The sequence below is a fragment of the Pleurodeles waltl genome, chromosome 6 (assembly GCF_031143425.1).
Source record: "Pleurodeles waltl isolate 20211129_DDA chromosome 6, aPleWal1.hap1.20221129, whole genome shotgun sequence".
Classification (NCBI taxonomy): domain Eukaryota; kingdom Metazoa; phylum Chordata; class Amphibia; order Caudata; family Salamandridae; genus Pleurodeles; species Pleurodeles waltl.
In genome coordinates, this window is record NC_090445.1 from 74,163,127 (window position 1) to 74,173,575 (window position 10,449).

Sequence of the window (10,449 nt, forward strand, 5' to 3'; positions counted from 1 at the left end):
GCACAGATTCCAAGGGTTCCCCTTAGAGGTAAGATAGTGGCAAAAAGAGATAATTCTAATGCTCTATTTTGTGGTAGTGTGGTCGAGCAGTAGGCTTATCAGAGGGTAGTGTTAAGCATTTGTTGTACACACACAAGCAATAAATGAGGAACACACACTCAAAGACAATTCCAGGCCAATAGGTTTTTTTATATAGAAAAATATATTTTCTTAGTTTATTTTAAGAACCACAGGTTCAAGATTTACAAACCATACTTTAAATGAAAGGTATTTCACTCAGGTATCTTAGGAACTTTGAATCATCACAATAGCATGTACAGTTTTGGCAAAAATGGCAATAAGCTATTTTAAAATTGGACACTGTGCAAAATTCAACAGTTCCTGGGGGAGGTAAGTATTTGTTAGTTTTTCAGGTAAGTAAAGCACTTACAGGGTTCAAAGTTGGGTCCAAGTAGCCCACCGTTGGGAGTTCAGGGCAACCCCAAAGCTACCACACCAGCAGCTCAGGGCCGGTCAGGTGCAGAGGTCAAAGTGGTGCACCAAACGCATAGGCTTCAATGGAGAAGGGGGCGCCCCGGTTCCAGTCTGCCAGCAGTTAAGTACCGGCGACTTCGGAGGGCAGATCAGGGGGGTTTTATAGGGCACCGGGGGGGGACACAAGTCAGCACAAAAAGTACACCCTCAGCAGCACAGGGGCGGCCAGGTGCAGAGTGCAAACAGGTGTCGGGTTTGCAATAGGTTTCAATGGGAGACCCAGGAGTCTCTTCAGCGATGCAGGCAGGCAAGGGGGGGGCTCCTCAGGGTAGCCACCACCTGGGCTAGGGAGAGGGCCACCTGGGGGTCGTTCCTGCACTGGAGGTCGGATCCTTCAGGTCCTGGGGGCTGCAGGAACAGTGTGTTTCCCAGGTGTCGGGTTCTTTGAAGCAAGTAGTCGCGGTCAGGGGGAGCCTTTGGATTCCCTCTGCAGGCATCGCTGGGGGGGGGGGGAGCAGGGAGGGTCAACTCTGGCTACTCACGGGCTCGCAGTCGCCGGGGAGTCCTCCCTGTAGTGTTGGTTTTCTGCAGGTCGAGCCGGGGGCGTCGGGTGCAGAGTGGAAAGTCTCATGCTTCCGGCGTGAAACGTGTGGTCTTTAAAAGTTGCTTCTTTGTTGCAAAGTTGCAGTCTTTGTGGAACAGGGCCGCTGTCCTCAGGAGTTCTTGGTCCTTTTAGATGCAGGGTAGTCCTCTGAGGCTTCAGAAGTCGCTGGACCCTGGGGGAAGCGTCGCTGATGCAGTTTTTCTCGAAGTGGAGAGACAGGTCGGTAGGGCTGGGGCCAAAGCAGTTGGTGTCTCCGTCTTCTCTGCAGGGCTTCAGGTCAGCAGTCCTTCTTCGTCTTCAGGTTGCAGGAATCTATCTTCCTAGGTTCTGGGGGCCCCCAAATACTCAATTTAGGGGTGTGTTTAGGTCTGGGGGGTTAGTAGCCAATGGCTACTAGCCCTGAGGGTGGCTACACCCTCTTTGTGCCTCCTCCCTGAGGGGAGGGAGGCACATCCCTAATCCTATTGGGGGAATCCTCCATCTGCAAGATGGAGGATTTCTAAAAGTCAGAGTCACCTCAGCTCAGGACACCTTAGGGGTTGTCCTGACTGGCCAGTGACTCCTCCTTGTTTTTCTCATTATCTCCTCTGGCCTTGCCGCCAAAAGTGGGGCCGTGGCCTGAGGGGGCGGGCATCTCCACTAGCTGGGATGCCCTGTGGCGCTGTAACAAAGGGGGTGAGCCTGTGAGGCTCACCGCCAGGTGTTACAGTTCCTGCAGGGGGAGGTGAGAAGCATCTCCACCCAGTACAGGCTTTGTTACTAGCCACAGAGTTAGAAAGGCACTCTCCCCATGTGGCCAGCAACATGTCTGGTGTGTGTCAGGCTGACAAAACTAGTCAGCCCACACTGGAAGTCGGGTATGTTTTCAGGGGGCATCTCTAAGATGCCCTCTGGGTGTATTTCACAATAAAATGTACACTGGCATCAGTGTGCATTTATTGTGCTGAGAAGTTTGATACCAAACGTCCCAGTTTTCAGTGTAGCCATTATGGTGCTGTGGAGTTCCTGTAGGACAGACTCCCAGACCATATACTCTTATGGCTACCCTGCACTTACAATATCTAAGGTTTTGCTTAGACACCGTAGGGGCATAGTGCTCATGAACCTATGCCCTCACCTGTGGTATAGTGCACCCTGCCTTAGGGCTGTAAGGCCTGCTAGAGGGGCGACTTATCTATGCCATAGGCAGTGTGAGGTTGGCATGGCACCCTGAGGGGAGTGCCATGTCGACTAAGTCATTTTCACCCGACCAGCACACACAAGCTGGCAAGCAGTGTGTCTGTGCTGAGTGAGGGGTCCCCATGGTGGCATAAGACATGCTGCAGCCCTTAGAGACCTTCCCTGGAATCAGGGCCCTTGGTACCAGGGTTACCAGTTACAAGGGACTTACCTGGATGCCAGGGTGTGCCAATTGTGGAGACAAAGGTACAGTTTTAGGGAAAGAACACTGGTGTTGGGGCCTGGTTAGCAGGCCTCAGCACACAAAATCATAACCTGGAATCAGCAAAGGCAAAAAGTCAGGGGGTAACCATGCCAAAGAGGCATTTCCTTACAAAAGGTTAGAGACCTGAATATCGAGCCATGCTTATAATGCAATAAAAGAAACATGACCAGAAAATGAAGGGGGTGTGTGAAATAAACATCCCTCAAAACCTAAAAGTCAACCAAAGATGAAACGAAGTCAGTAATCAAGGGAAACAGAAGGTGGAAGAACCATCCGCTCAGAGAAACCGACAGATACAGTGCGGTACAGAAAGCACAGAAACGCAAAGAGAGTGTAATTCTAAAAGGAGCAAAAGCAACCAATGGAAGAAAATCGTTGAAGAAACAGAATCAACAGCAGTAAGCCCCAGGGTTGAACCAGGACAGATATAGTGAACCAAAGGTAGAGCAACAGTGGATGCTGCTCTACAAAGCATAACAAGTTCAATTCCTGGAATGGAATCAAAATACTAGACCTTAGAAACCTGTCAGGTTAGAAAGGAAGACATATAATAAAAAGAGAAAAAAAACCTTCCCACCCCTAAGATACAAGAAAGTCGCAACACCAGGGGAGTAAGCCTACAGTGAGATATCTGTAGTAGACGACAACAGATAAGAAAGAAGACACATACCGAAGGGGAAACAACCCTCCAAAAGGGTTACAAAACTAGTCATAAAAGACTAGGTGGGAAGAACACCCTATAGGAGCACTAGACATCTCCCTCATGGGAGGAATGTAGGAAACGGCAAGATCCATTGCATAGATGTATGGTGATACACAATTATAACCCAACCATAGTGGACTAATGGTTAGGAAAGAGTCCACAGAAGAAGCGATAGATGACTGAAGGGAAAAAGGGTGTGTGAAAATATCTGAGACATACGCAGAGAAAACCACACACAATTCAGTATGAGTATCAGCGAGCCTGGACATGAAGCCATAGGGGAGCACCCCACACAATGCCCATGAGGGAACTACAGTACCATAAATGGACAGTACAGAAAAATAAGTTATGTTGTGACAAAATATATATATATATATATATATATATATATATATATATATTCTTTTTAAACAGAAAATCAGACAACAAGGAATGACATTCACAGCCACCTTCAAAAAAGCAGTAGAAAGGTGAAAATAATAACCTCCAGGGGCAACAGATGTTGGCCCTGAATGTGGAGAAAGATAACCAGAAAAGGAGATCTGGAATAAAAATATGAGTCAATTGACCATTATACACACCATTTGAACATGGGTAGAAAAAATCTCTTATATAGGAAGAATGGAAAAGGACACATGCAACACATGCACAGAAATCATAAGACATTAGGAAACAAACTGCTCCATTAGGAGTACCAAGAAAGTTCCCAATAGGGAACACAAAGGCGGGAAGAGTAGCAAAGAGCTTACATCAAATGCTCAAAAGAGCTATGGCTAAACCCAATCTCCACAAAATCACAGAGATTGTAGGCCACCACCTATAAGTAGAATAGAACAGAAAACATGCCATAGGTGTAATGATATTCAGACCTGGTATAAAATCACAACAAAAAAGAACCACCATGTGTGGAGCCACCAAGAAGAAATTAACATGAATGTCCTTCGTGGCTTTGCGATTGCTGAACTAAAATGGTGTGCACTACCAGTTAAATGTAAATGAACATTTAAGGAAAAAGTCCATAATGGGAAAAAAACATTGTAAAAAAATGACCTTGCAAAAAGCAGGAGGTCACACTGGATGCTAACTGAATTCCAGAAGACAACACTAACTGCAATGAACAACACAACTGCTAAAGGAGTGCATGTATAAAAACACACGAGGAACCTCAGAGACCCAAAGCATCATGCTATGGTATAGGTGCCTGAAAGGAGCTCTACAGAAGGATCTGACATTAAGTCCCATTATAAGCATCTTTGAAGCAGCATAAAGCTGAATCTGCATGTGCGCTAAAAAGGGACTTGCCATCAAAAGTCATGTCAAGCAATCAATCTCTCACAGGATCTGAAAAATTAGAAGAGTGTAGCCAAGCTCTTTGCTGTAGTGCAACTGATGAAACCATTAGAACGGAACCGATGGTATCCATACCAGAATGAACACCGAGTTTGGCGGCCTGCTGACCATCCCGTATTAAAGGGCAGCCCTAGCCTTGTCAGGCAGAGATGGTAAAATACGCTCCACTAAATCCCATAAAACATGGGAGAAGCGAGCAAGCACATAAGAGGTGTTAGTGGAACTTAAGGCCGAACTAGATGAAGCAAACATCCCCCTACCAGAAGCGTCCAGCTGTCTGGCTTCCCGTTCTGGTGGAACAGGAGAAATCTGTGTAATACCATGTGCAGCCAAAGCAGTTTGCACTACAAAACTTTGAGCTGTCGGGTGACGGCGTAGGCATAACGGATCTTCCGGGGCTGGCCTGTATCTGTGGGAGATAATACGCCCCACAGGGGGGGCAGAAATTGGCTGGGTCCAAACAGCCAAGACGATGTCATAAAGAGTCACATAATAAGGAAGGATTGGCTCTATAGAAGACTGGCCAGGATGTAAAACATAAAGTTAGGGCTCCGTGGACAACTGCAGTGTAGAAGGCTGTAAGTGCAACACCTCAGCAATCCGTTTGAACATATCTGCAGAAGCAGAACTAGCCTCGGTCGCTAAACAAGGAGATGAGAGGAGGCTGTGAGAAATCAAGTCCGCTCGCGTTGGGCAAATCAAGCAACCAATCTGAATGTGAAAGCGGAATGGTGCCTGAAGAAGGAGGCTGATAATGTTCAGGACCCTCCAATAGAGGACCAAGAGGCTCAGGCATTGTAGGAACATCCAATTCCAGCAACGCCACTCCCGGTGTCGGTGTCAACGTCGAATGATGCTGAGAGGGTGAGGCCTCAACCTTGGATTTGGTGTCGTCCGACTCCAGAGAAAGAATAATAGGGGTGCTGAGTCGTATGCGCCACAAATGCCGAGAACGGCGTTGGAAGAGCGGAATCAAGCGCAGCCGATGGGGGCATAAGAGGCCTGCATCGGCGCCGATCCGACTCTGGAGTCAAAGTCGAGGGACGTAATGGGCATCAAGGACTAAGCCGCCGGTGAAGGCCCCGTCAGAGCACCCGCCGCCTCCTTACGGCCCGAAGGCACTATAGAGGGAAGGGAAGACCCAAAAATTGCATGCGAGGACGAGTAATAGTCCCACAATTGGGTCAGAGATTCCCGTGCCACATGGAGCTTCATCCGCTGCCCAAGGACTTGGGCTTCAGTTGACGACAGGCGTCGCAATCGTCGGCGTCGTGGTGAGTGCGAAGGCACCACATACAGAAGCAGTGGGGTCCGTGAGCGACATATGTCGAGCACAGGTCCCACAGTTCTTAAAGCCTGAAGGCATATATGCTTTTCCCAACCCACAAAAAAATTCAAAGAAAAGGGTAAAGGCCAAAAAAGGGCCAGAGGAACGGCTTCTCAGGATCGGCGTTGCTGCGCGAAAAATAAGAAACTGATGTCTGCATGTCGGGGGAGGGACTATATGGACTCGGTCGACGTCATGTCCGGGGACGACATCGCAACAGTCGCCAAACGCCCTCTACCGACGCGCAGAGGTACTGCTGAGGATAACGCTTCCGGATCCAGTCTGATGGCTGGAGGAGACGATAAGGAATCTGCGGCTAGCTGTCTCTATCAGATATCAGATTTCAAAGCAGATGATAGTGACATTATTACATCATCAAAATACAACCTTTAACAATCAATTTCAAAGCTGGGCCATCCTTATTTCTAACACGACTTTGGACTTGCATGTGTGTGAGCGGGCTTACACATGTGGGCAAAAGCTAAAAGGGGAAAAGACAAATAATTGGAAAAAAATCATCTAACTTGGGTTACTCTCTATAAAAAATACGCTGGTGTAATTATCTAAACTAGAAAGGAAATAAGAAACCACATTTAGTATTACCTCTCCTCATAGAACAGCAGACAGGAATGTTTCATCGAACAGAACGGTCATCTTCTCACGACATCAGCATCAGGACATGTTCAGAATTAGTTGGGCATATTACTACTGAACAGCATTAGCAAACGGGGCAATTAGGACAAGAAGAAATTCATAATATAAAGATTAAATACGGCAGAAGACTTTGAGAGGGACAGGAGGTGGAGATGACAGCAGCAACCTTCACCAAACATCAGCAGACACTGACAGACAACAATATACTTGAGACAGGACTAGACTAACTTTAAGTTTCAAAGTCCCTCACTAATTAGAAATATCCGTGGACCTTCTGATTGGTCCTTCAGGTGGGCTCATCTTAGGCACAAGATTCAGCATCCAGTAGGTGGTCGCTGACACCATGAAGTTTACAGCTATTCTGGATTTTCTCAGAGAAATTCATGACCATCTAGATGAAATCATGCAGTTCCGCCAAAACATTACATTTTCTAGTTAATTGTTACATCAGGATCTTCTCTCACGGTACGCAGCATGGACTAATCATTTCTCACATATAAATTATAAGTTTTCTGTCTTGCTCGACAGCTAGGACAAATATTGTGACATAGTTAACATTGAAAAATGTTCTTCACCTTCAATACAATAGGGCATTTAATATCACGTCAGCCACCTAGGAAAAAATTCATGTTAGAGGGAACAGAATCAGCAAGTCATTTTCCTCTACTGCTGTAAAATGAATCTCTAGCCCTAGCCAAGTAAAGAAAGTCTAAATACACATTAATACAATTAATGCACATGAATCCTATTGCACACCTTACAATTTAAAGCTGAATAAGCAACCCAAATTATTTAAGTGCAAAAGTTAATTATGACATATCAAAACAGTTTAAAAGTGCATTTTTTTTTGCACACATGTAACTCATATTAATAAAATCCATTTCAATCAATAGAAGTATGATTTATGATTAATTCATGTTCATTTAATACTTCACTTCTAGTATTCATCTAGTAGAAATACTTTTTGCATTATTTCATGTCAGCAGTTAACACAAATATCGATGCACAATATCTTTATGTGAAAACAAGATGTCAAAAGACGAATGGCAGCCACATTGTCCATCATAATTCAAATGTGCACATTTTTCATTTTCCTGGTTAAATTTTCTGTTCAGCCTTTAAAGGAAGGTTTGTAAGTCACCATATGCCAACTTCTATGCCACTAATGTATTAGTAAAATTTGATCTCTATCACTATGCACACGTTGTTCTCCTCTGCAGCCTCTAATGGGGAAGCTCTATGAATCCTGTTTCAGCCTCTGACTCAGACTAGAAGCACACACTGTGTACTATTGTGCAGCCTCTCCGATGGGGGGCACAGTTAGGGTTGTCACTTTTCTCAGCAAAAAAACTGTCCATTTATTCACGTTTTAATACTGCAAAGGCCGGCACACACAACTTTATAGAAAACGGTCTGTGTTCATGGCCTTTCTGTCTTGTTTACTTTAATCAGTCAGGGATCATTACAGCAGCTGTGGAAAATATGTTTAAGTACTTACTTGTTATATATACTGGTTTAAGTGTGTACTGATACAGAGTAAAAAAATATATATACAGAAGTTATTTCCCTAATTTCTGTACCAGTTGGGATATTAAAACATTAGTCGTGCCAGTAAAAAAGGTCAGTTAGCAACACAAAGCACAGTATGAGGCTGGGCTACCCATGTCTAGACCAATTGGAGACGTACCTTGTACTCCTGGGCAGCCTCTCGAATAAACAGCAGCATGTGATCTGTCCCAGCCTCTGACTCACCTCTGTAGCACACATACCTTGTACTCCTGGGCAGCCTCTTGAACTTCCGTGTGGCCTGGTTCCACCCCGACCCAGCTCTGTAGCACACATACCTTGTACTCTGGGCAGCATCTCGAATGACGAGAGCATGTAGTCTGTCCCAGCCTCTGACCCAGCTGTAAAGCACACCTACCTCCTCTCCTGGGCATCCTCTTGGAGTACCGTGTGGTCTGGTCCCACCCAGGATCAATCTCTATAGCACACATACCTTGTGCTCCTGGGCAGCCTCTTGAATGGGGAGCATCCTGTGCTGCTTGTGATCACGTGACACGCTGCAGACCACGCAGATGGGCTCCTGGTCATCTTCACAGAACAGTTTCAGTTTCTCTTCGTGTTTTCTGCACAGATCCGCCTCCTTGGGGGTCGCATTCGGTACCTGAAGCTGTTTGGCGATTTCCACTACATTCGCCAGGTGCCTGTTGGGCCGGAGGGTTTTACTTCGAGATATTTCCCTGCACTGAGGACAGGGGAAGTCTGTCTGCAGCCCCTCCCAGCACCGAGTGATACAGGACAGACAGAAGGTGTGTCCACACTCCACGAACACCGGGTCTGTGAAATATTCCAGACATATGGAGCAGGTGGCCTCGTCCTTCAGGCTCCGGAGATGGTTTGCTGCAGCCATGTTCCTGTCCAAATCGCCGGTGCGCATGCGCACAGTTCTGCGCATGCGCACATAATAGAGCCGACCCGATTCGGACGGGGAGCGGCTAAAGATAGAACACCGGGGAGGGAGTGGAGCAGTTTAGTTTCGTTTCTCACAGCTTTTGAAGTGGGAGTGTCCGTCTCTCCTTCCTTCCACCCCCTCCCACTGCACAGAACTGCTGGGCGTGTCTGCAGCAGAAAAGGGAGTGTCTGTGGCTGAATAGGAAGTGTGCAGTAGCATATGTGACTGTCTGTAACGTGGGACTGCGCAGGAGAGCAAGGAGTGTCTGCGGCGGAGCTGGGAGTATCTCACCTGAGAGTGTCAGCAGCTTACAATGTACGAAGCTGTACAGGGGGCGCCTGCGGGTGTGCAAGTCAGGTCCATGGCGCTATTGCGACGCAGGCGGCAACCATTTACCAGCCTCCAAAACCCCCAGGGTGTCCCAGTGCAGCCAAAGGCCGCGGATTATCCGTCAGGGACTGGAGACTCGGGGGGGCCCCTTCACATTCTGCAGGGGGCATCACGATGTGTGATGCCACTGGATGTCGGCAGGTGACCAGACTGTTTGAGCCTGATGGGGGCGTCTGCATCTGGGAGTGCCCGAGTGTGCTGTGTCTGTGAGTTGAAGGGAATGGAACACATTTATGAAAATGTAACGTTCACCCACAAGGACGTCATGTGTGACCCCTTTTTACAGACGTGACCTTCACTGAACTGTGCTTTGCACGGTTGGATGGAATGGTAAAAGCAAAACTACAAGTCCCAGAATGCACAACAATGTTAGCTAAAAGGTCCGGACAGGCTGGAAGTGTTATGTGTGGCGTGAGGTCACTTATCAGGCCTAGTTCCAAGTACCTACCCCTGAGGTGTGAGGGTGTCAGTGTCTGCCACTGAGATTGGAGTCGCAGCTGGAAGTATCAACAGGTTACTGGAAAGTGTCTTCAACTTGAAAATGGGAAACCAATGAAGCTCTTTCAAAGCCTATAGGTTGGGCTTATAACTGATGCTTCCATCCATGAAGACACTTATCCATCTGTACATACACCCAGGCACTCATGTCTGCATCCATACATTTATTCATCCACCAGTTGACTCAGTCTTGCACTCACCCACTTACCCATCCAGAATAGCACACACAGAACTCACAAATTAATGAAGAGGCCTAGTTTACTGTGCTGCAATTTTGTGAGGAGCGTGGGTGCTATCGGTAGTGCCTGCCTGCTTATCTGTGAGGAGTGTAAGTGCTGCCAGTGGTGTGTGGCTGCCAGTCTTTAGGGGTTGTGAGACTGCTCCGGGTACAGTGTGACTCCTGGTCTGAGATGTGAGAGCGTTACTCTGTGAAGGATGTGTGCTCTCAGTAGTGTGAAATGTTGACACAGTTATCAGGGCTAAATAGGTATTTAGAGGCCACAGATGCATTCCTAGTTCCTGGGCTTAGCAGCCTATGCCTACTCTGGTC

At 47.0% G+C, this 10,449-nt stretch overlaps 1 protein-coding gene across 1 annotated transcript in view; it reads right to left on the reverse strand.

Moving 5' to 3' along the window:
• Positions 1-9,031, reverse strand: part of LOC138299225 (E3 ubiquitin-protein ligase TRIM39-like) — a 116,759-nt gene extending 107,728 nt beyond the window's left edge. Inside the window, exon 1 of the mRNA XM_069237356.1 lies at positions 8,556-9,031. Coding sequence (XP_069093457.1) covers positions 8,556-9,014 — 459 coding nt within the window. The 5' untranslated portion in view covers positions 9,015-9,031. The remainder of the gene's footprint in view (positions 1-8,555) is intronic.
• Positions 9,032-10,449: the final 1,418 nt, after the last annotated feature.